At 43.7% G+C, this 26,250-nt stretch overlaps 1 protein-coding gene across 1 annotated transcript in view; it reads right to left on the bottom strand.

Moving 5' to 3' along the window:
- Positions 1-5,404: 5,404 nt before the first annotated feature.
- The window catches only part of BBS5 (Bardet-Biedl syndrome 5), a 33,258-nt gene continuing 12,412 nt past the window's right edge, over positions 5,405-26,250 (bottom strand). Inside the window, exons 5-12 of the mRNA XM_066575903.1 lie at positions 21,144-21,271; positions 20,746-20,881; positions 16,768-16,863; positions 15,654-15,716; positions 13,832-13,966; positions 9,715-9,798; positions 6,809-6,832; positions 5,405-6,722 (exon numbers count right to left, since the gene is read on the bottom strand). Coding sequence (XP_066432000.1) covers positions 6,621-6,722; positions 6,809-6,832; positions 9,715-9,798; positions 13,832-13,966; positions 15,654-15,716; positions 16,768-16,863; positions 20,746-20,881; positions 21,144-21,271 — 768 coding nt within the window. The 3' untranslated portion in view covers positions 5,405-6,620. The remainder of the gene's footprint in view (positions 6,723-6,808; positions 6,833-9,714; positions 9,799-13,831; positions 13,967-15,653; positions 15,717-16,767; positions 16,864-20,745; positions 20,882-21,143; positions 21,272-26,250) is intronic.

Raw genomic sequence — 26,250 nt, forward strand, 5'->3', positions numbered from 1 at the left:
ATGGCATTTAATCTCCTTGTAACTGTTGGTAAGTGAGAACAAATGTATGAACTGCACTTTCTGTTCCAAACTAAACCGGTCTGCTGCCATGTTGTGCACGTGCTAGAAATTGTTTCTTCATGCTCATCAGAAGAGTAAGCATGGAATTTGAAAAACTTACGTCACATCTGAGGTCCACAACATGTTCACAAAGTTTGCCAATTTTGTAAAAAACCTACGAGGCAAAGAAAGTTGAATACTTTTGATTGGAACTTTATACACCTTCCAGGGTAGAAAACATCCAGATTTCTTTTGCTGATGGCCCCATGCACTTATATTCTCACCATTATTATTCGCCAACTGACGTCTGCCTGTCATTATCTTGCTGTACGCGGTGAACATAGTCCAGTCTCTAGAGATTAATGTCATGGATGTTGGCAGCAAAAGTCACTGACAAGTTTTCTAAATTTAGCTGCTTCTAAACAAAGCATCTGCAGCCGTGCCATCACAAATGTATCGGGACAGCTCTACACACATCGGGAGGCAGAAAATGGCCAACTGTCCGATTGGGGATAGCTGGGGATGCTGGCACTTTTATATCCACATCCTTCCTCCAATGTAAAAAAAACTTTAGATTTCTGCATGTGATAACTTTTTCCCTGTGTATTTGCGCACCAAAGGTCCCCGTGTTTCACAGGATCGCAAGTGTTTCCCATTGATTTCACACATCACACTCGCATGGACAACGCACGGCATGCAAGTGCCATAAGATATCTTTTGAAGTCCCTTTGAAAACAATGGCGAAGGCGTTCCGTGGGAGTGCCCAACGATAGAGCATGCAAAGATTTTTTTTCAAAAAAGTGGATTTCATGTTTGCGCGAATTTTGTGTGTCTCACAATGCACATAACTCGCGCAAGATTCTCGCCCATACGAATAAGCCCTTAGTGTGAAGAAAGCCTTGAAACTTTTATTTATTTTTTTTTACAGTTCACTCACCTAAGAGCGGCATTAGACAAGTGTATGTGCAAATACGCTCGCCTCAGCACAACACATTTGTACAGCGAGCGAGATTGATTTGCGTCTGTGTCTGCACATAGTACTGTACGCTTTTGCGCACTCAAGGGCTGTTCATATGCACGTGTGACCCCCCACCCTGATTTAAAAGGCTACTTAGTCTAATAAGGTCCAGATGTGTTCTATTTTTCCCGGAATTGTGCCCTTGTGCACCCCCTCATGGGGTCCTTTACTTTAATGTACAAATTCGAAGAAAGATAAAACAGGTGCTATTTTTTTTGCGCGCGACTGAAATGCACGTAAAAAACTGTTAATGAGAATAAACCTATTGAAATCATGGGGTTGTTTTCTGCGTATTGTGTGCGCTAATTCCGTGCACACAATGCGTGGCGCCAATACGTCCGTGTGTGGACGCTCTAAATCTAATGTTTTTCTAGATGATTCTGTCTGAGTGCTCACAGCTCCGCTTCATCACACTCAGACAGTCAGCTGCTGAAATAACAGCTGAGCAAAGAGCTCAGTTGACTCGGAGTCCACGTTTAGCGAGCACATGCTGTATGGTAGCCGGTGAGCTAGAAGACTGGCAGCTGTACTACAATGGTTACAACAATACACATGACTTAATCCTCTCCATGTTACTAGAATCTAATTCTAAACGTGGAACAGGGCAGGAAACATCCGCTCTCACTCTATACACTAATCTACTACCAGTCCGAACACTTAATTAATAGGTTTACATACAATGAATGGCCACCTTACAATAGAAGCCCATCTAGTCGGGCATTGGACCTCCTTTGGCCTGCAGAACCACAGAAATTCATTGTGGCATAGATTCTACTAGGTGTTGAAATTGTTCTACAGTAATATCGGCCCCTGTGGACAGGAAGCTTTCTTGTAGTTGCTGCAAATTAGATGGAGGTACTGACACCCTCTGAAGACCCAACATGAAGGAGTCATCGATTCATGCTGCTTGCTCCAAATTCTGACCCTCCCATCAGCACGGTGCAACAGATCTGGATTGATCTGACCAGGGGATAATTTACCACTGCTCAGTGATCCAATTTTTAAACTCTTTTGTACCTGGAGTCCCACCTTTCTGTCTCTGTAAGATCCCATTTCCACGGCACGCACTGATTCCACACGGGGAATCCACCAGCGCCCGCGGCCCGAGACTCTGCATACCTGTCCGTGTCGTCTTTATTCTGTACTGTGGATTTTTGCGGAAGCGCCAGCCGGCACACATCTGCAGTACAGTTCTTTTTTTAACTCCTGCTTTCCCACGGAATCCGCGGCCCGTCTGCAATATCAATTGCGGAAGGGGCCACAGATCGGACAGCCTCCATTGACGTCAATGGAAGCCATTTGTGGCGGAACCGCAGTAAAATGCAGCATGCTGCAATTTTTCATCCATGAGTAGAAACCGCAATTGGTTTCTGCTAGCATGCAATAGAGGGTTATTGAATCTGGAGTGGAACGTGCGCATTCCGCCCGCAGATTTGCACAGCAGAAGACCTGCGAGTCATTGCGGAAATGCTTTTTAAATGCTTGCCAATTTTTTTCTGCGCGGAGGTACGCAAATGTACTGCGGACAGTCTGTGCAAAAAATAAATAAAATAAATAAAAATTGCAAGCTCAAAGTGACTGCCTTCCCTCACCTCCCTGCTTGGTCTCCAAGCAACCAGAGAGGCATCTTCCTAAAAATCTGCAATGCTTCAGCAACTGAATGGAGCCCATCCGCATGGAATCCGCTGTACAATGCAGCATGCTGCGATTTCTGTTCTGCACAAAAGGTCCGCAAAACAAATTTGCATGTGTGCATGGAGGTGCACATGCTGCATGCTTTCCTACAGGTGACTTGAACTGCGCTGAAGATCTTCCGCGCAGCGGCCGATCACAGATTCCACAAATCAAATCGCCCGTGGACACGAGGCCTGAGTCCGCTGTTATACAGCTGTGAAAATCACGCAAGAGTTGTACGCTGCGAGATGCACAAATGTCACACGGATATGAACCCCATTTCTTTTGAATGGGGTCATATATATATCCTATCTTTAAGCATTTCCTCAAAACGCATTGCCTATTGTTTTTAATGGGGCTGGAAAACATATCGCACAGCGTGTGATGTGAGGTTTACCATTGGAAACAATGGGAAACACTTACCGATCCTCAAGATCGCAACTATACTGAAGGGATGGGGGGGGGGTGTTTTTAAAAGGAAAATGCCTCGCCTCCCCCGTGTAGATTGCGTGCTGGAGAGCGCGATATCGGCCGGGTTTCTCAGCCCGACTGTCAGGAAACCAGGGAAAGCAGGAGTCGGGGGTCCCTGCAACGTAGCCCACAACCGCTGTCCCTGCCTACTTGCCTCCACTCCTGGCTAACCCCAGGCGGGCAACTGGGCAGCGGTCCCTACACTGGCTAAGGGAATGCTGGGGAAATCCACAATCCCTGGAAACAGAAAACAAATGGACAGACAAACAGACAATCAGAGCGAAGCACAAAGGGAAAACCTCAAACCAGTTCAGGAGCAAGCCAAGGTCAAGCACAAAAAGTCAGTCCGGAGAAACGCAGTACAGAAGGAGGAGACGAGGTCAGGTCAGGGGAAAAGCCGAGGTCAATACACTAGAAAACAGGAATCCAAGGTAACGCTGGTGAGTGCAAGGAAGCCTAAACAAACACTGGCAGTGTCAGGAAGCAACTGAGGGGTTTAAATGCTGTCGGAGCTCCCGCCCCAGCAGCTGATTGGGGCGGAGCACCTGACAGCAGCAGGATGATCAGAAAGCGCTGGGAGAACCTCCCTCAGCACTAGCAAACCAGACTAGGTCAGTAGGGATGCAGCAGGCTGCCATGTAAACAGGGACACGGCGCCGGGCAGCAGCCGCCATGCTCCTAGCACCTCTGCGCCATGTAGGCGTCGGGCGGCCAGGAGTGATGACCAGCGTAGGAGTCCCCCTGCAGCGCGCACTCGCAGCAGGGGTGACAGCATCCGCTGTGCGGGCACGGCGACCCCGATAGCCACCCATCCTGACACCGACATCATGCTCACGCATGTGAAACTAGCCTTATCATGCTCTTCAGCGAGCATTTTACTTGTGAATGTGAGGCGATTTTCAAGCAAAAATGCCTCACTTCTTTGAAATTCCAACCCTCTTGCGCATTTTTACACGTGTTAGAGGATCGGAAGTGTATACCATTATTTCAATGAGAAACCTTGCATGGCACTTGCATGTTTGCCCTCACAGCAATGCTGCGAGAAAAAGAATCATAGCCTGTTTTATTTTTTTGTATTCCTTGGAACGAATCACCGATTGATTTCAGTAGGACCGTTAAATACATCACATGGCTCTTGCATGCGAGTGCACGCTCGCTCATGTGCAGTTAGACAACCAGTTTGAATGCTGGCTAATCCTTCTATTATGTCCCATCTGTGCTAAGGAACGATAAATTGTGCATTTGAACACTAATTGAAGCATCTGCATACTATCTGACTGTAAACTACCTGACTGTGCACTACCTGTTCATAAAAAGTTTAGTACGAGGGAGGGATGAGCATAACAGTAAATATTAGTCCAGTGACAAAGAATGTGAAAGTTTATAGTCCCTAGATTGATATATTTTATGTTATGCTCATCCCTCCCTGGTATTTATCTAAGTGATATTAATCACAACATGTGCCCTCTTATCCTGTCTCTGGTATTTATCTTAGTGCAAATTAAGCTCACCATGTTTGTGTCCTCCCATGTGACCATGTGTATATATTAAATGCATCTTTAGATTTGTTTCCATTGTGTCTAAGGAAGAACCCTGCGTAGGTTCAAAAGCTCGCTATAACATCATGTATTTCTGTTAGAAATTAAAAGGTATCATATCTACAAGATTACTTGGTTTCTCTTACTGAGAACAATCACACTACCTGCTCATCAGACGATTCTCCACATTCTCCTCTGATCTCTTCCATTGATGAGCTGTTTACGTCCACAGGATCGCCTTTCGCTGGATGTTCTTCCGTGATCCCACTAATCTCTGTATACTCTCTACATGACTGCATGAGAAAACCCTACAAGGTTGGTGGTGTATGAGATTCTGACCCTGGCTAGTCTAGCACCGATGACCAGGCCTCGTTTAAAGTAACTCAGATCGCTTGATTTCCCCATCTAATATGGATTTACACCGAAACTGATCCACAGAAAACTTGTTACTTGCAGCACTCCAAGGTCAGGGGTCCAAAATCCATACAGGGAAGGTTCTATCATGGAAGTGTCAGTGTATCTAATAAAGTGGATATTCAGTGCATCTGTCCCTGGTCTACTAGTACATTACCTAACTCAAGGCACACTGAAGACAAAAAACAATGCTCTCATAATCAAGAATGGATAAAATATTAATATAAAACATTAGTAAATATTGCTGGGATTTATTTTGCAAGGATTATTTTACATTGTTGAACAAATCTTTGTTTATTTCACAATGTTTTAAAACATGACAAAAACTAAATAAAAGTAAATGACAAATAAGCAGAAATGTCTAATATACTATTACACAGAGAATAAAGCCAGTGACAATTTTCTATGTTCAAAATATATAAGTAGATTCTATGGAATATTTAATATACATAAAATAGATATTTTCTGATGTGTACAGTCTCAAAAACATTGTCACCTAATATGATAATAGATATATGTACAGGGTTGGTAGACTAGTATAGGAAATATTCATTAAAGGGAACCTGTCGCCTCAGTTTCTGGAAGGGCTCACTCACAAGGGGGATTTTGTCACTGCATATTATGCGTGTATTTTTCATGCAAGTAATATACAGTACACAGAAAATACACACGTAACATGCATTTGCTGCGTATGTTAACCCTTTCCAATCCACTATCGGACCTGATCCGACATTGAGATTTCCCTGCATGTATATCACGGGCGAGATCCAACATTTTTCTAACACTGTGCAGAAGAGAGCTCCGATGTTGAAACTCTCTTCTGCATAGTGTAATATAAATATGCAGAACAGCCCCCAACATCGGAGCTCTCCTCTGCATAGTGTTAGAAATATATGCTATACACATTGTATGCAGTTATCTATCTATCATTGGAGAGATTAGAAATTAATACAGTCTTATTATATAATTGTATGTAATATCAATGTACACATATTATTATCCCATTGTGAAACACTTATAATTCACGTTGAATTTTCAAAAAAATTGCTAATAAAATCATCATGATGAATCATTTTCATGTGGGTCTGTTTAGTAATTCAAAAGTATCCACAACGCGCTTTCCCATCTGTGGGGTGTGTGGGTGGCAGGGAAATTGGATTGGAAAGAGGTAAATGCTCAAAGCCTATATTGGTGCATAATATGTACTGATACACTACATGCTACATTTTTTGGCATACCACGCGTGTGAAAAAATAAATCACCCTGCTTCTGTCACCTCCCATAATAGCACCACAACTTAGTTTATAGTGCTGAAGGGAGGTGACAGATTCCCTTTAATGATAAATAACTGTAGAACTACTTAAGCATTGATAAAAATCCTACAAAATGTATTTTGACCTGAGATACAAACTTGATTTGTCATTTTATGATTTCCAGATCATTTTTGTTTCCTGCTCTGAAAAAACTTACACCATGACATCCCATAATCCTTGAAGAGTGAAACCATCCTTTAGCTTTTCAATGGCGAGGCCAAGTTCTTCAGAAAATACCGGCTCACGATCTTGTTGCTTGCAGGATGGAAAAAAGGCTTAAATAAATCTACTAGAATATCATATGACTTTATACGCCAAATCCAGAAATGTCAAGAACTTACCTTGTTTCCATCAGCAAAATAAACCTGAAGAAGGCAGAACAAACACTGTGTCAGTATAACATGGATGACACATTCCATAACTGATCTACCTTAAAGGGAACTGACAACAATCTGGTAACTCAGGATTTAGGTAGTGTCCCTTTAATACAAGTGGTGTATTTTCCAGAGCAGAAAATCGACCACGAATTTTGGTGCTGATCTGTGTCAAGATTCACAGAAGACGTCCGTATGTAACACATGGACTTTTCCTCCTCATTTGATGAGATAGAATCCGCCCTGATAATCCACACCATAATTTGACACAAAGTGGAGTTAAAATCTGCACCGCCAGTCAATTTACACTCCGGATTATTTATGCAGCGTGTGGATTGGATTTCTTGAAATCTCATCTACCCTGCTGTTACTCTAAAACTATGTGGTTTTTCTGCAGCCAAGTCTGCTGTGGAAAATCTGCAGCATTTCTGCTACATGTGAACATACCATTGCTACGGCCAATGAATAACATACGACAGTGGGTGCAACAGGCAAACTGCAGGATGCTTATTTGGCTTTATGTGTTTTTCTAAATAGCATATGCATAAAAATTACAATTAGGCACATATACACCCTAAAATTCCTCATCATGTTCCCAGTATATTATCCCCATATACATAATGAGATGTGCAGCCATCCATGGGGACCTACCATCATAGAAGTAATAGTCATTCATCTCCCTGCAGCAGATCTGTCCACGGAATCCTTATCAATGAGCACTGATCAAACAACTCATTGTTGGTAAGTACTCAATAGCACTGTCCGTATAACAAGACCCTAAGGGTTCTTGTCCACGGGTGATATGTCACTGCGTTACCCACAGCGATAGTCCGGCCGTGGGTAACGCAGTGAACGCTTTCCATAGACTTAACTATGGAAAGCGCAGCCCCGCTGTACACGAGTGGAGAATCATAGCGGTTCTCCGCTCATGGGATTCAAATCGCGGCATGATGCGATTTGCCGCGATTCTCCGCGGTGAGCCTATCTATCAGATAGGCTCACCACAGAGACCTGTCATTTCTCCTCCCTCTTCCCCCACAGCGGAATATCCCCCTCCCTCTTCCCCCACAGCAGTGGACAGGGGGCCTAACTCAAAGATGTAAGTTGTAGGGCTCCTACATGAATTCCTAAGGGGGCGGAGTGCAGATTTTCAGCTACTAGATGGAGTTGATCAGATACAAGTAATACATACAGTAAACACATTCAAAGATCACCTTAGATAAGTCTGTAATCTCAGACCGCTATCGATTTCCTGAAGTAAAGGGCTCTATAGAGTAGTAAATGGGACTAGATCACTTTTGTTTGTTAATTAAAACCAGATAGAGAAACAGATCACATTTTTCTACAGTTTTATTTTCTGATTGTAGAATTGTTTTGTTCTGTTGTCTGTAAAATACTACGGGGCGGCAATCATGCCCGAGTGCCTTTAACAGCATTTAAAGATATGCTTTACAGCGGCCTCATGGGCCATTCACACAATGGACAGGAGGGGACCCATTGACTTTGTATAGGAGACTGCTCCTAGCCATGATTTGTGACCTGTGGAGGGCGGGGATAGGGGGAGGGTTGGAGGGGGGATCCTGTGTTATCTACATAAAGGTGTCTACCTTTCAGTGTAATCCTGCCTGTGATGTTAGTGAGATGACTGCTGCAAAGCTTCCTCTACACAGCACGATTTTGTAATTTTTTTTTAAAATATAGATCGTGACCAAAAATTTATATTTATATAATAGGTCAATATCTGGTGACACATCCCCTTTAAATCTCCATTCCAAGATGATGTATTGCATTTTGTGTTTTTTCTACTTGGCAATAAATTTTAGTTTCTACAGATTTCTGTTATTGAAAATTTGACATTATGTTCCAAGAAGAGGGCTATTCAAATTTATAAATGGCCATAAACATCAGATACATGCTTATGGATCCCTGCAATCGTAGAGTTGGAAGGGACCCCCAGGCCCATCGGGTCCAACACCCTGCTCAGTGCAGAATCACTAAATCATCCCAGACAGATGTCTGTCCAGCCTCTGTTTGAACACTTCCATTGAAGGAGAACTCACCACCTTCCATGGTAACCTGGTCTACTCATTGATTCCCCTCACAGTCCAATATCTAATCTGTGTCTCCTCCCTTTCAGTTTCATCCCATTGCCTCTAGTCTTTCCTTGTGCAAATGAGAATAGGGCTGATCCCTCTGCACTGTGACGGCCCTTCAGATATTTGTAGACAGCTATTAAGTCTCCTCTTCACTCTACAACAAGAAGATCTCTTATGAACATCTTGGATGGATTCCATAAGGCTCTGTTCATATTTGCGTTAGTCTCCGCTGGCAATTCCATCAAATTTGATGACTAGAATACCACAGCATGTAGAGCTATTCTTGCTGTCAAAACATCAAGCTATAATGAACCCTATTATAAGTCAATGAGGTGCCTCTGGGATCCCCCCCTATGATGGACTCTGCTACATGTGAGATTTTCAAAACTCAATTGCCATATATTGAATTGTACTTTGTTGCGGGAAAATCCATAACAGATCCACCATTTATGAGCGTGGCCAAAGGCTAGGGCTATACGCTGAGCATACTGTGATCTTTAGCTGTGCAATATCTCCCTGCCAGTATCGCAAGTGATATAAGTGGTCACATTGCGATCTGCAAGCTGCTGCAACCTCGACTTGACAGTTGTAAGAAACCCAGCAGGTTTGATTTTCACGAGACTGTTGGATTGTGGTGACTTGCAAATCGCAACATGACCACATTCACTTGTGATGCAGGCAGGGTGACACTGTGCTTTTTTGCTGTGCAATGTATGTCATAGCCAATATTGCCATGTAGCCTTGGCCTAAACGCGAACTTAGCTTCTAACCACTTACCACAAACGCATCTGTGTGCTCATCAGCTTCTATCTCCACATCATCCTGAACCTGTTCGACTGTTAGTTCCTCAAGAGCCTGGGGCTGAAAAAATATGACAGAGGACAATGGTTTTATGTTACAAAGGTTTGTTATGAATTAAAAAACACAAAAAACACGTTGGTATTTGTTAACAAAGGATCACTACAGCGAAAACACATTTTTCTATTCTGGGCCCCTCATCTGACTGGCTGTCACTTTCTGGAGGTCACTGCCATGCAGTGTAGCCTCCTGTTTAATACTTATCAGGCACCACCTCCATTCTAAAATTTCTCCCTGCTCCCCTTCTCTATGCTCTGCTAATACTCTCATAACTCATCAGCACAGCATCACATGACCAAATAGAGCCAGTACCATCTCTGCCTGTTGGGAGGATACTGCCATTTCCTTCTGAATTCTATATTCACCTAGACAAGCTACAAACCATAAGTATACAGTCAGGAGGATAGGTTGTGCTCATTACAACTGTGTGACAGGAGCTATGTGATCATCATCAGTAACTTTGATAGGAGTTTCTGTCCTCACGCCCTATGAAGAGCTTGTATGGAAGACTTCATGTAATGTCATCATACTGGGATTATGCTGACTAAAAACACTTAGTTCTTGAGAGAACATAAAACCTAGAAATTCTCAGGCTCTCAGAAGGAGATAAGACGGCTCACCTGAAGAGAAGGACTCCAAGAAGATTCAGACAGACAGAAATAACTAACCAAGGTAATGTTAACCGACTTATATATACTGTGGGGCGAGTTACATAATGAATGAAAACAAAAATTCACCAGAGAGGCCCTTTAAAGAGTAGGGTCACACTTGTATGTTCTTGAGTACTGGGAGGAATGAAAATGGCTTATTAACCCCTTAAAGGGGTTGTACCGCAAATACAAGTAAAGTTAAACACTTCTGTATGGCCATATACATGCACTTTGTAATATAGATCGTGCATTAAATATTGGCCATACAGAAGTTATACACTTACCTACAGGGGGTCCCCCCTGTGTTGGCGTCCCCGTCTCCCTGGCGCCGACCGAATCCTTCTCCTGGCTCGAATAGACGCGCTTGCGCAGTCTGCCTCTTCTGTCCCGTGGACGAGCCGCACCAGCGTACTCGCGCCGCACAAGTCGTCTGAGTGCAGTCAGGATCCTCCTCCCCCGACGTCTCCTCGGTACTGGTGTGTTATGTCGCCACCGGAAGTAAGGGGTGGCGACATAATACACCTGTCACCCAACTGATTCATGCCCCCAGCTTCTGATTGGCTGGGGGCGGTGGACTGCGGCGAGGCTGAGAGCGGCGGGCCCGAGGCAAAGAGCGGCGGCAAAGGTACCGCAGAGCCTGCCCAGCAGTCCCGGAATACAGAAGAGTGGCGAGGCTGGGAGCGCTGGGACAGAGGATAGCGCCGACCTTGGGAGCTGCGGCGGTAGAGGCGCAGGAGAACCACAATTGTGAGTGATTGAGGGAGGTCACTATTACTGCGGGCTGCTGTGGGATGCCACTATTACTGCAGGCCGCTATGAGGTGTCACTATTACTGCGGGCTGCTATGGGATGTCACTACTACTACTGGGGGCCGCTATGGGATGTCACTATTACTACTGGGGGCCGCTGTGGGGTGTCGCTATTACTACTGGGGGCCGCTGTGGGGTGTCACTATTACTACTGGGGGCCGCTATTACTACTGGGGTCTGCTGTGGGGTATCGCTATTACATTGGGGGCTGCTATGGGATGGCAGGGCTGTTTCAAAATAGACAACGTACAGATTTTGACTGCTTTTTGGATGCGGAAATGCTGCAGAATTTTCCACAGAAATTTCCACTGAGGACATTCTGCAGTATTTCCGCATCCAAAAAACAGTCAAAATCTGCACGCTGTCTAATTTGAAGTGGCCCTATCCTTTTTAGAATGATGGGCGTAAAATTGTACGTCGTGATAAGCCCCGCCCCCTGACGTGTTGGCACTTTGCAATAAATAAGTGGGTTTTGGGTTGCAGTTTGGGCACACGGTCTCTAAAAGATTCGCCATCACTGCTCTATAGTGACAATAGTCACTAGCAGAGCCGATCAGGGTCTGCTAGGAGCCTGTAGCTCTGCTGTGCCAGGGGATCCGGGCGGTTACGTGACTGCCGGCTCACGTAGTGGAAGAAACACTTCTACTTTCACTTTTCAGTACAGGGCACTCATTGAGCGCTGTGTACTTGGGAGAGAAGGCAGGAGTGGTTTTTAACCCCTTCTGCCCTCTGTGTACTCGGGAAAGAAGGCAGGAGGGGTTAAAAACCACTCCTGCCTTCACCTTCAGGTTCTTAGCTTTGACTAACAGCTGACAACCCGATCAGTTTCTGATTGATTGCAGGCGGGCTGCCTGTGTACATCGAAGACATGGTGTGTCTAACAAAGTACCTACAGAAAAAGAAAAAGCTTTTTGTAGCTGCGCTCCTGTTTGGTTAACAGATGAGGATCCTGAAAAGCAAACCCCAATCTATTAACTTTTCTTGACCTGCATCACTACATTTATTATACGGCAACCCACGGGGTTAACCTTACTATGGATGACATGAGTGCTTATAATTGGTAAGAGCGATTACAAGTCATCAGAACAGTTAGATACACTTGAAGTGTCATGGGTCAGCCATGAGTAATAGACACCTCGGAATAAATAAATCCCAGTACTGCACCTTGTCATTTTATTTCTGGTACAGCTAATCTACTCCAGGCAACTACTATGTACATGTATATTCTTGAAAAGACCTTTAACATGATTCACAGTACAGCTATGCGCCCCGCTGCCAGAAGGTTCATAGCATACACATAAGCCTTCCAGTAACTTACTATGAATGTGACAAATGAGGTCTAATATATTCTTAAGCGTCTACTAAACCTTTCTGACATGTAATCAGAAATGTCCTGTCACCTATGATAAATAAATATGACCACATCTGCTCCAGCCAATCAGCATAAAGCATGTGAACAATTTCTCATGTTGAGCGTTTTGACAAGGGAATCCTCACTAATCTTTATTAAATTCTATACAGCGGCTTATATGTATATTCTTGTAGTAAGCTGAATTTGCATTTTAACCCTTTCCCAATAGGCCATTTTTGTGTTTCCGTTTTCACTTTTTCATCCCAAAAAAAACTAAATCAAAACTTTTTTTTTTGTTTTTGTCAACATAGCCACATGAGGGCTATGTACCAGAACAGACTTTTATTACCTATTAATAGGATAGGTGATAAAAGTCTGATCGGTGGGGGCTGCATCTCAAGTATAGGAGTCCCGTTTCCTCTGTCCTTCTCACTATGGGCTCACGACACCCCCCACAATGAGGAGGAGACTGAATGAAGTGGCAGTCGCAAAAGCAGGGTGCAGCTTAATTCATTTTCAATGGGACTGCTGGAGATAGCTGAGCACTTGAATTCGGCTGTTTCTGTGAGCCTCACTGAAATGTATTGAGTGGCATCGCGCTTGTGTGTCCACCACTCTACCTAATCAAATGTCATTGTGGATAGGTGCAGAGGAGGAGGACACAGAGCCCCTGTTCTTGCAATCGGTTGGGGTCTCAATGGCGAGACCCCTACCAATTAGACTTTTATCACCTGTGGATAAGTGATAAAAGTCTGGTTTAACCCCTTTAACTCTACCGTATAATGTATTGGAAAAAAACTAAAAAAAAACTTCTAAGTGTAAAAAATGCAATTGCGGTATTTCTTTATATGATGTTTGGGACGTATACATGTACAGCAAATGTCAGAAAGGTGATAAACATTTATTTTTTTCTACATAAACACTAATTAATAAGAAAGGTACTCTACGGGCAAAATATCAATCTCAACAGCAAAAACATAATTTTTTGAAATGGAGGTGAATCTCAGATCTTGTCCCAACATTAGGAGTGTGTGTAGGTAAACAATGTGTATAGGGCCAAACCATGTTTTAAGTTATTCTATTGGCGCTTTGAACTTGTCCTACTTTAGCTCTCCAGCTTCTTGAATTCTACTGTGGTCTATGTTCAGTGCTGTAATAATAAAAGTGCTGAGTCTATGATATCAGACAAAAAGGACTGCAGCAACTCAGAAAAGAATGACAATTACCTTTTCTTCCATCTCATATTCTACTCCAAATATGGGGCTTGCAGAGTAGACTCTGTGCAGTGAATTAATCTCTTTCACCGAGTCCTGGAGTTTCTCTACCGGGTCAATTTTAAAGCCGAGCACATAGCCACCACTCTAAACCATGAGAAAAAGGACATATAATGCTCAAAACAACAACATTCAAAATAAATATCTATGAAACTGAAGCAAACTAATCGAAAATTTAGGAAAGTAATTAAAAATATGTAGAACCCAAAGTAGATTTGTGTTTGGAATGGTCAAGTCACAATTCTGAAAGGGAACCTGTCACCTCCAAATAGCACCATAAACTAAGTTATGATGCTCTTCAGGGAGGTGACTGGAAGCTGGGGGATGGATTTTTTAAACTCATCCCCTGCCCTGTTCCTGTGCTGTCTACTGGTAAAGTTTGTGTAAGGTCCAAAATTCTGACTCTTTTCAGACAGCTGTGTACATCACCTCGCCGAACAGCACCATAGCTTAGTTTATGGTACTGTTTGGAGGTGACAGGTTCCCTTTGAACCTATTGGGATGCTGTGGTTTGACCTGAAGAGGGCTGTGCACACAAGGCATCCCAGAAATATTAGTGAACTGAAAAACATTTGGAAAGAGGAACGGTCCAGAATTCTTCCTCAACGTTGTGTAAATACTATTTTTAGCTACAGGAAGCATTTGAAGGAGTTAGTTGGATTGATTCTGTCTATAATTGTGACTTAAATAGCAATCGGATACATTTAACAAACAATCAATGCAGAAATCCAGGTAATTACAAAGGGTTCACTTACTTTTTCTTTCAAATTGTTTATAATACATGTTCCCCATTTTTCTCAACTTCCATTCACTCTATACATTAGCTGTCCTCAATGCAGGGCTGGTTGCATACCATATAACATATCTGTAGAAAGGTCCACCAGCTTCTGTAATTCTTTTCTTAACCACCTCTCTTTCACATGGGCGTCGGCATTTTTACATTCGCCTGCTGGCAATGTAACGACGTGTGAATAGGCGAACAAATCTAACGTTCAGACGGCCCGAACCCGGAGCATATACGCAATACCGTTGGGCACCAGAGCCAAACTCTCTCCCCCTTCCCTACCCCTCACCAGCTGTCTGCAAGGGAAGGAGGCGGGACGGGAGCTAGTGTGCTAAGCTCCTGCCCCTTGTCGGCAGCCAGCAATGGGAGGGGGCAGGACGGGAGCTTAGCAACTAGCTTGACCCCCATCCCGCTCCCTCCCATTGCAAACAGCCGGCAAGGGGCGGAGAGGAGGAGAGAAGGAAGTTTAGCAGTCATGCTGCTAAACTCCCTCCCACCTCCCTTCTCTGGCAGCTGTCATAGGCTCCCATAGGAGTCTATGCAGCCGCCGACATATTCTGGCTAGAAAGATAGTTCCAGGATTATATTTCCTGCCTGCCGTAAAAGTGCCCGGCGCTATATTGGCCGGCCGGCGCTTTTAAGCCGTGGGAATATGCCCATCTGAACTGATGTATTGGAATCCAATGCATCAGATGGTAGCATAATTCTGCCAGCCGTGAAAATGGTGATGTGGGATTTTTTATCTCCCAACTTTTTTCTACGGAGGCTACTTTTAATCACATGGCAACACAAAAAACACTTCATTGTAATGCGATTTTAACATTAGAAAGTCCCATTGAATTTCGCGTTATAAAAATGCACGGTTTTCTTGTGCGATTTTAACACGGCAGCAATGCGATGTGAGATTATTCTAAAAAAAGCAGAGCTGATGCTCAAAGGTCGTGGCAAAATCGCGATTGCCTGTGTGAAATTAGCCTTAGTAAGTCTTACCTGCTGCGAACTTTCAATCACAAGAGCCAAGCCAAACTTGGAGTCCCGAATCTTTATGGAACGCTAGTATGAAAAAAAAACAGAACTTAAAATAATTAAGTAAATGCACAATATAAACTGTTCTTTATTGAATGTGATACAACGAGGCTGTATATGAACCCCCTTGTGACGTAGGCCCTTTTTTTCCCTTCCCCACTTTCAAAAAGTCATAATTTTATTTTTCTGTTTACCGATATACAGCTACATGAGGGTTTGTTTTCTTGCGGGAAGAGTTGTATTTTTTAATGGTGCTACTTAATGTACCAAATAATTTACTGGAAAACTTTAAAGAATTTCAAAGTGGATTGAAATGGGAAAAAAAAAACAGTTCTGGCATCTTTACGGGGGTCTTGTTTCTACGGTGTTCGCATTGCAGAAAAAAATGACATAACTTTATTTTGCGGGATAGTACAATTATAATGATATCAAATTTATATTGTTTTACTTTTGCTATACTACTTTAAAAAATATATAAATCTTTGAAAAAAATCAAATTATTATATTATTATATGTGCTGCTGTGCAGGACATCCAGGAATTTACTAGGCTATTCTTCTGTCCAAGTAACAGCACTTAACCATCCTCCCAATAAAGTTTTTCTTATCGCTTTGTAGTTCTTAAAATTACTCAAGGGGGAGGAGCAAAGGATCTTATGGGGTTTTTCAGAGTTTGAATTAACTCTTCGTTTCACTTGTCCAAAGCATGTGGTAGGGGATAAATCCTGATATGCTTATGTGCTGCTACTTGGACTACAGTAAAGAATAGAATATTAAATCCAGTCTTTATTTTCTGAATGCACATCAAACACAGAGTCCACTTTCCTTTTGTTTCATTGTCAGATTATATATTTTTTTAAATTGCTACCCCAGTTGTAAAGTTGTGCGCCATGTGTTACAAGGTTATCGTTAGGATGTATTGATATAATATAATTACATGACTATTGAGATCATGCTAAATTAAACTACTCTTGTGACCTATTTAAATTGTGATCAAGGTAATGAAATAATTGAAACAGAGAGAGTAAATTGAGATTTGATTTGATTTACCAATAGAATCAAAAAAAATGAAAAACTTACGATTTGCAGGTAAGGTATGCTGACATTAAAACTGTCGTTCATGTTGGCGTGCCAAACTATTCTGACATTAGTTATAAAGAAAGTGCCTAAGTTCCCCTGTAAAGAAAAAAACATGGAGTTAAAGTATAAGAACATGGAGTCTGAACAGATAAGTCATTGTCAGTGTTTCCAGATACAATTAATGTTAAGTATATACTGCTTCTACACACCGATATTCTATAGACGCCCACACTGAATGCCACATGTTTTATTCCTGAATAGTGATAATATAATGATGGCAACATGTATCTTAATGCGGTATTCCCATCTCAGACTTATATGACATAATAACAGACTACAACATAAAAAAATATGATCAATGCAGTCCCACCTCTGGAATCAGCACTTCTCTCAAGAACTAAGCCCAACCACTACCGGACCGGTTTTATGTGATAACTGGGGGTGGTTGAGAGTTGCCAGAACAGCCAAAATGGCCGACTTGCGCTGTGCTGATAGAAGGGAGTGGGAATTAATGACAAAGCGTAGAACAGCAAGCTATGCTGTTTCTACAGCTCCCAGGTTACAAATGCAGTGTAGCTCGCTGTGCTATTGTGTCTGTAAGACCGGGGGCGTACTTCCATACTTCAGCTGCTGTTTTGTGTCCATAATAGGGAAGTACGTTTTGGCCTGACTGCAGGTCTTCTGACCCAAACTCTAAGCATTAAAGGAATGCATGCTGCTCAGAGTTCAGGTCAAGAGAGCCGTGATCAGACAGGGATACACTTCCGTATTATGGACGTAAAGTGGCACCTGTTCGTAATTCCCATTCACTCCTGTTTCTGTACTCCCAGCTATCCTGGCTGCGCAGTATAGAGTGGTAGTCTCATTTCTGCTATGATTGGCTGATACAGCAATATCTCTTTAACCCCTTAGTGACAGAGCTTTTTTGTTTTTTTTTCAATCTTCGATTTTTCTTCCCCCCTTTAAAAAAATAAAATAAAATCGAAACGCCTTCATTAATCCATCGACGTCGCTGTATGAGGGCTTGTTTTTTGCGGGACGAGTTGTATTTTTCAATGGTGCTATTTAATGTACCATATAATGTACTGAAAAACTTTTTAAAAATTCTAAGTGGAGAGAAATGGAAAAAAAACGACATTCCACCATCTTTCGATGCGTCTTGTTTCTACGGCGCACAAACTGCAACAATAATGACATGATAACTTTATTCTATGGGTCAGTATGATTACTACGATACCAAACTTGTATAGTTATTTTTTTGCTGTAATACTCGTATTTTGTTTTAAAGATATTTAATTTTTTAACATTATTTTCTGTCTCCATTTTCTGCGCACAATAACTTTTTTATTTTTCCATCGATGTAGTTTTGTGAGGGCTTTTGTGCGGTACATCCTGTAGTTTCCGTTGACACATTTTTGAATACATACGACTTTTTGATCGTCTATTACATTTTTTCTTGGAGGCAGGGTGGCCAAAAAAGCGCATTTTATGGTAAAACTTTTTTTTACAGACGACGTTTACCGTGCGTGGTAAGTAATGCATTACTTTAATAGATCGGATGCAGCGATACCAAATATGTATTTTTGTTTTATTATTTAGATTTTTTATTGCAAATATGGCAAAAGGGCTTTTTTAAAACTTTTATTACTTTTTTTTTAATTAGTAAAACTTTATTGTTCTTATTTTTACATTTTCTTTTAGTCCTCCTAGAGGACCACAACATGCGATGCTTTGATTGCTCCTGCAGTATAATGTAATGGCACAGCATTACTTCATACTGTGATCTGACAGGCAGCCTATCAAGCCACCCCACGAGGATGGCTTGATAGGCATACTGCCAAGACAGTCCTGGGGCCTTTCAGAAGGCCCCCGGCTACCATGACACCCGCATGGCTCCCTGCGATCTCATCACGGGGGCCATATGGGACCCCTGAACACCGTTAAGGAGATTTAAATGCTGCTGTCAAAATTGACTGCGGCATTTAAAGGGTTAACAGCCCCGATCGGCCACGCAGCTTGTCACCCGTAAGAAAATGCTGACACACGCAACATATGGAGGGAGATCGTGGTGCGATCTCCCTCCATACACGTCCTGCAGCTGCAGGACGTAAAAACACTATGGGGTCATCACTAAGTGGTTAATATGTCATGATGTGTCAGAGAACAGAGATATACATTTGCTATAGAATAACTGCATTTGCAATAAAGGGACAGCGAGGGGAACTAAACTTTAGACTGTCCAAAGAATTCAAAAAAATTGATGCATCGTTAGTACTCAATGTAAAGATGGACACACACCTGAGAGAAAAGTCAACCGAAATGGCCAACTTTGACCTTTTCCGGCAGCTATCCTTGGCAAAATTAAAGCAAATGATAATTTGCGACAGCTGGTGGCAGATTTTAATCTACCAGAAATGTGATTGGCCGGGATGGAAAATTTCAGTTAACCACAGCTGAAATTGCAAATGCATGACATGATTAGCTGAATTCGGACAATTATGCCATGTTCTAAAAAGTCATGGCATACTGTAAAATAAAGAGATAAGACATACCTCTCTGGAGTTGGCAGTGGTTGTGTGCACAATGGCACATGAAGGCTAGAAGCTTCTTCCAGCTTCAAAACTGTGGTGACCAGGAGTCTTGTGATGGACGGGGGAAACACTTGATGAAGGGAGTAGGTCTTATTTCTTTATTTTATGCCATCCCTTGGCCACACATTTTTTTATTGAGCCCTGGAATCTTAACTATAGCTGTTGGAACTGTTCATACAAATGGTCCACAGATGATCAATCAGCTACTTTGCGTTAATTGCGCATGTAAAACACTACCTGGACACCACATGAGTTTTACTACTGCAGTTCTGTGATGCGCTTTTCAACCTATATACTTCTAAATGTGAAGAACATGATTATAATGTTCTTCATCCATAGAAGCCAATCGGCTGAAAAACATGCCATAAAACTGCAGCGTTTCAGGATAAAAGCCATGCAATTTTTTTAAGACGGCATTTTTGCAGCTGAAACACAGTAAAGCCATGTTTCTAATGATTATGGAAACCCAACCTAAGGGCTTATTCACACGAGCGTATATCGGCCTCCGTTTTCAAGGACAGCCTATGTATGCTCCCATCTGATGCATTACATTCCAATGCAAAAGATTACACAGGCGTCTTCCCGCAGCGTAAGAGCGCCTGGCCGGACAATATAGTGCCCGGCGCTTTTACGCCGGGCCGCAAAGATAGTCCTGGAACTACCTTTTGCCTAGAATACGTTGGCCCCTGCATAGGCTCCTATGGGAGCCAATGACAGCGGCCGGAGAAGGGAGGTGGGAGGGAGTTTAGCAGCGTGACTACTAAACTCCCTCCCCCTTCTCTTCTCCCCTCCGGTTGTTTGCAATGGGAGGGTGCGGAGCTCTGCCTCGTCCCGCCCACTCCCGTTGCAAACAGCTGGAGGGAAGGACAGAGGAGGTGTGCCGGCATGGGGGAGGGAAGGGGAGGCAACGGCATTGCGGCCTCGGCATATATGCGCCAGGCCCGTGCTGTCTGAATTGGTGCACAAACGTTAGATTTGTGCGCCCGTTCACGCGTTTTTACTGTGACGGCGGGCGCACGTAAAAATGCCTATGCTCGTGGGAAAGAGCCCTAAGGGTGATGTCCCAGATGTTCAATTTTTTTTAATGCAGTTTTGGATGGCGAAGACAAAATCAGGTATGGATCCTACAAAAAAAGAAAATTTAAAGGACAGATATTTTCTCCTCTTCCTTTTCATCCACTCCTGGTGTTGCTTTCAAAGGTCACATCAAAAAACCTGAACAAAGCCTACATCCTAATAATTCAGTATAATTTTACACTATATTCAGCTGAATGGTTAGCTTATAAGTAAAATATGGGCTTATTTCTGCCCACCTAACAATGAAGATGTGCCCTGTGTTTATTGCATTCAATAGAATGCCATTTTCGTGATAAACTATGGGCATTACCTGGTCACTGGATAAGTTCCATACTCCATTGATTTTGTCATAAACTTGTTCCCGGGGAAGGAGTCTAAGTTGCTTATTTTGAATCAGTGCACCTCTTAGCTTCAGATCTCGATACATCTTAGAGGTTTCATAAGCTCTATGAAAAGTACAAAAGTAAGCAAAATGATTTAAAATGAATAATGGATGCTAAAAAGGATCTGAAAAAACAGGATTGGACTTTCTTGTTGAACATATCTGAATACGATGCATAAGCACACATCCATTAAAAACCACATAAAGATGATCAGAAAGTAATCTCCATTATAGGGAATGAAACAGATTTATCTGTACGTGATGGAAGCTTTCATGTTCCAGTTCTAAAAGAATGTGTCCAAAAAGGACAGAAAATATGAGCTTACCTGTGTACAGCAATGACTGAAGTGAACAACCTCGGACTCCCCGGTACCACATTTGTAAATATAAACTCGAAGCGAGTGTTGTTGCACTTAGTCAGTATGTAGAGCGCTTCCGTTTGGCCGCGCAATTTCTAATGACAGAAAAATATTTTAAAATGTCATAAACTACAAAGACACAACAACGCAACTCATAAAAGCAGAACTATGGTGGTTTGTTATAGATCTGAGAAAATAAGCGAGAAATTAATTATTAACTTGATTAATGAAGACAAATGAAGGGAGTATTCCCATAGGATAGGTGATAAATGCCTGATTGTGGGGGGCTCATGTCTTCTTTTTCTCCTCACTGCACCCCAATCAAGAGGAGCTTGGATGGAGTGAAGCCGAGCATGTGCACTGCCACTTTATTCAACTCTATGGAACTACTGGAGATAGTCAAGTACAAGCAACCATCTAAATAAGCTGATCCGTCAGGGATGCCAAGAGTCAGATTCCCGCAGACCTAATATATACTAATATGTCCTCTAAATCCCTTACTACTTCAGTGACATTGCTAGGGAACTTGTAGCACATAGATTAAATTATAGGTGATATCCAAGTTCTTTAAATTGGATCGTCTGAGGCGTGGCTAGCAATGGCGGGATAAGTCGCTCCTCAGGCGAGCTCCCGTGTCCCTCACCTTAACCAGCGCTCCGAGGCACCAGCGAGCGGCTAAAGGTGAACACCCGACACGCTATGGGCAAGAGGAGACCCCAGCGCTCACAGCCCGGCACTCCAGCGGGACGCAGAGGCACACTAGAGCGTTTCCTGGGCGGCGGAGGAGAGGCCGCCGCCGGAGACAAGATGGCGCCGACTCCCGCGGGACCGCGGTCACAGGAGCCCCAGGACAGCACAGAGACGGCGCGGCACTGCAGGGAACAAGAGGAGAAGATGGCCAGCCGTAACCAACCCCACACAGGCTCACCAGCAAGGGGAGGAAGCCTACAACCCCAGAGAGAGAGAGAGCAGGAAGCCCAGGAGGGAGACAGAGCTACCGGAGGCACAGTGAGTACGCCTAGCAACAGCCCCATCACGCAGCATAGCTCACCACTACATACTCCACAGCTGCATATAACTGAGGGGAGTAGTAGTCCTCCCTGGCCGCTCTCTCAGGCATCCAGCATAACCAGCAGCCCCACACATAAGGAGGGAAGGAGCTCCCCAGATAAAACACAAGAGGAGGCATGGAAGAGCCGTATAATGGACATTCCAACTAAAAAAGACCTTGACAAATTTTTCCAGAGGTTAGAAACATCCAATAAAAAAGCACTAGAAAGCATACATCAAGACATACAGCATCTAGGACATCGAATACTACAAGTAGAGGACGCGCAAGAAGGCACAGCAGCCATCTTGGAAACGCATAGGCAGGCCATTCAAGCACAGGCTGATCAAATCTCAGGCATCGTCATGCATTTAGACGACCTGGAAAATAGAAATAGGCGAAACAACCTGCGGATCCGGGGCCTGCCAGAGGAAGTAGAGGGTCAGCACCTCGACGCGTGGGCGCAGTCTTTCTTCCGACAAATATTAAACCGCAAAGCAGAGGACCGTATTGAAATTGATCGAATTCATAGAGCCCTAGGTCCCAGAGCCACTGACCCTAACAGGCCAAGGGACGTTATCTGCAGAGTGCATTTTTATAAAGACAAAGATGCAATCCTACGAAAGGCCAGAGAAAAAGGGGACCTGCAGCATGAAGGAAAGCCAATAATGCTCTTACAAGACCTTGCTCGCCACACGCTACGAATGAGGGGAGCACTCAGACCCCTGCTGACAACCTTGAAAGCCAAGGGGATCCCGTACAGGTGGGGGTTCCCCTTCTCACTAACAGCCAGCAAAGACGGGAAGACAGCAGTGTTTCGGTCAGCCGGCGACCTCCCGAACTTTCTAGGCGCACTCCAACTGCCATTGGTGGCAATCCCTGATTGGCCTGCGGTTCCATCGATCGTGGCCCCCACAGCCCAGGAACAATGGCAGACCGTACCGCCCAGAGCCCGAAGGGAGAAACCTCCGCCCCAAAACCCCTGATCGCGCACCAGCCCACTTTGAAGAAGATATTGATTCCTAAAGAGTGCCTACCCGCAGCTTTGTTGGCACGAGAGGAACTCTCCAAATATATGTCCTGAGGCATAAACCTCATTAAGAGCCTACAGAGGGGACTGACCAACAGGCGTTCTTTGATAGACTCAGGAACACGCAAGTACCCACCCTGCTTATCACAGAGCGGACACTCTATCCGGGACATAGGCGGGAAAGCGCCTTAACTCACCTTAACAATAGAAATTAGTTTGTTCAATTTCAATTCAATTTTTATTATTATTATTGATTTACTCTTTGGTGCCTCTAGCGCTTTAATCCAAGACCCCAGAAAGGGGCAAGTAGCAACCCAAAAGGGGTCGTGTTGTGGGGGGGACGCGGGGGCCTTAAGCTTGTCCTGACCGGGCTTCCGCGTACCTCACATAGGGCGACCAATCGCACTTCGTGCGAATACTGGTACTCGACGACCAGTAGTTCTCCCTGATTGTAAACGCAGCAAATACACGCTGCGCAAGGCCCATTTTTCTTTTGGGCCTTTCTTTCTTCCTAACCTCTATCTATACTCAGGGTTATACCGTAACCATGTCTAAACGCTATGTACCCTTCACCTCTCCCTCCTCCCATACTGACCTGCGCACCCTTCTCCGTCCGGCGTCAAATGTCGATTTATTGCTTGTCATAAGATGATGGCTAATATTACTTTTTGCACCTTTAACGCCAGGGGCTTGAACGGGCCTTCTAAGAGAGGACAGATCGTGGACCACCTGCACCGTAAGGGGATTATGATTGTATTCTTCCAGGAGACACACTTCCAGGAAACGAAGACACCAAATTGTAAATATCGGCACTACACAACGTGGCATCACAGTCCTCACCCAGACAAAAAAGCTGGGGGTACATCCATAGCGATACATAAACGCTTACCCCACAAATTCTTAGCTATGGAAAAAGATAAAATGGGAAGGTTCATATTCTTAAAAATCCAAATAGATAACGAAATCCTAACATTGGCAAATGTTTATTTTCCGAACCAGGACCAGAAACGCTTTGGAGTCCGAGTGCTGGGGGAGCTGGCGTCCTTTGCTGGAGGATCTTCCATCATCCTTGGCGGAGATTTTAATTTAGCCATGGACCCGACCAAAGACACATCCAGGGGTAAGTCGGGGATTCCCCACCCAGCACTACACAGAATCAAAGCAGAATTAGCTAACCTCAAACTAATAGATCTCTGGAGGGTTCTGCACCCAGGGGAGAGAGACTTCAGTTTTCACTCCCTGGCACACAACACATATCATAGACTAGATTACCTATTCATCTCTCACAATTTACTAGACAGATCGCCAACATCAACAATGGGCACATTTATATGGTCCGACCATGCTCCGGTCTGGGGATCACTGACAGGGGGACAGGGGGGCAACCCGAATGCTACCTGGCGACTAAATGACAACTTATTGGAGGATGGGGCGTGCCTGCAGGACATACAGCAAGCTATTGAAACATTTGTAGAAACCCACAATGCAGATACAACATCAGCCCCAATAAAGTGGGAAGCCCTTAAATGTGTCCTCAGAGGCATCTTCATTTCCCATGGGGCGCGTCTCAAAAAATTAAGGGCAACCAAACTAGAAGGATTACTCTCACACCTAAATAACTTAGAGATGACCAATAAAAACACACCCTCGAACTCCATTGCATCAGAAATATCGGCAGTCAGAATTAATATATTACGCATATTAGACCAAGCCTCGCTTTGTCAGAGAGATAAAATAAAAGGATGGCATTACGAACACGGAGACAAAAGCGGAAAGGGTCTAGCTAGAGCTCTTAATCCTAGATCACCCCAAACATACATCTTTGAAGTACATAAACCAGGGAAAGGGACAGTCCACAGCAACACAGAAATCCTTGAGAGTTTCCATATGTACTACGAGGAACTATACAATTTAAGGAAACACCCCGAGGACTCGACAGGAAATATAGAGACAGATAGGAACGCGTACGTGGCTGAACATACACATAGGCACATATCAAGCGAGGAAGCACATGCATTAGAAGAGGACTTCACCCTACAGGAGCTAAAGGAAGCTATAGCATCATTAAAAGTAGGAAAGAGCCCAGGCCCCGATGGCTTCTCTCCCCGCTTCTATAAGATCTGCATGGATCACCTGGCCCCTCTGATGCTGGAAGCATTTAACACAGTCTCTAGGACCTGCCCCTTCCCGGCACAGGCACTGCAAGCGACCATTACGGTACTTCCTAAACCTGGCAAAGACACAACGTGTTGTGGAAATTACAGGCCGATCTCACTATTAAATATAGACACCAAACTATTTGCGAAATTAATAGCGGGCCGAATGCAAACTTACATCCCAACCCTAATTCATGGAGACCAGGTTGGCTTTGTGCCGGGGAGGGAAGCGGGAGATAACACCATAAGGTCCATAGCCCTGGTCTCGAGAGCCACTAAATCAAAAGACCCATTGTGCCTGCTGTCAGTCGATGCTGAAAAAGCATTTGACAGAGTAGAGTGGAACTTCTTAGAAGTAGTGTTGAAGCAGATTGGATTGGGCCCTAGATTTATGGGGTGGATCATGGCATTATACAACAAGCCATCAGCAAGAATCCGAGTGAATGGCAGACTCTCACAGCAGGTACAGATAAGGAATGGAACGAGACAGGGCTGCCCGCTGTCCCCTTTTCTATACATTTTGGTGATGGAGACCCTGGCAAATGCCCTTAGGGCCAATCCCAGCATCAGAGGGGTTCAAACAGCTAAAAATGAACAGAAAGTCGCATTGTATGCGGACGATCTCTTACTATATCTTGCAAATCCAAGAGTGGCCCTTCCTAACGTATTAGAAGAGTTCAGGAAATTTGGTAGACTCTCTAACTTCAAAGTTAACCTAAATAAGTCAGAAATCCTAAATGTCAATATACCGGAGGCGGAGGAGAGAGCCCTAAGGGCGTCCTTTCCGTTTAAGTGGAGGAAATTAAATATTAAGGAAGAAATTAAATATTTAGGCATACA

This window comes from Eleutherodactylus coqui, chromosome 8, assembly GCF_035609145.1.
Source record: "Eleutherodactylus coqui strain aEleCoq1 chromosome 8, aEleCoq1.hap1, whole genome shotgun sequence".
Taxonomy (NCBI): Eukaryota; Metazoa; Chordata; class Amphibia; order Anura; family Eleutherodactylidae; genus Eleutherodactylus; species Eleutherodactylus coqui.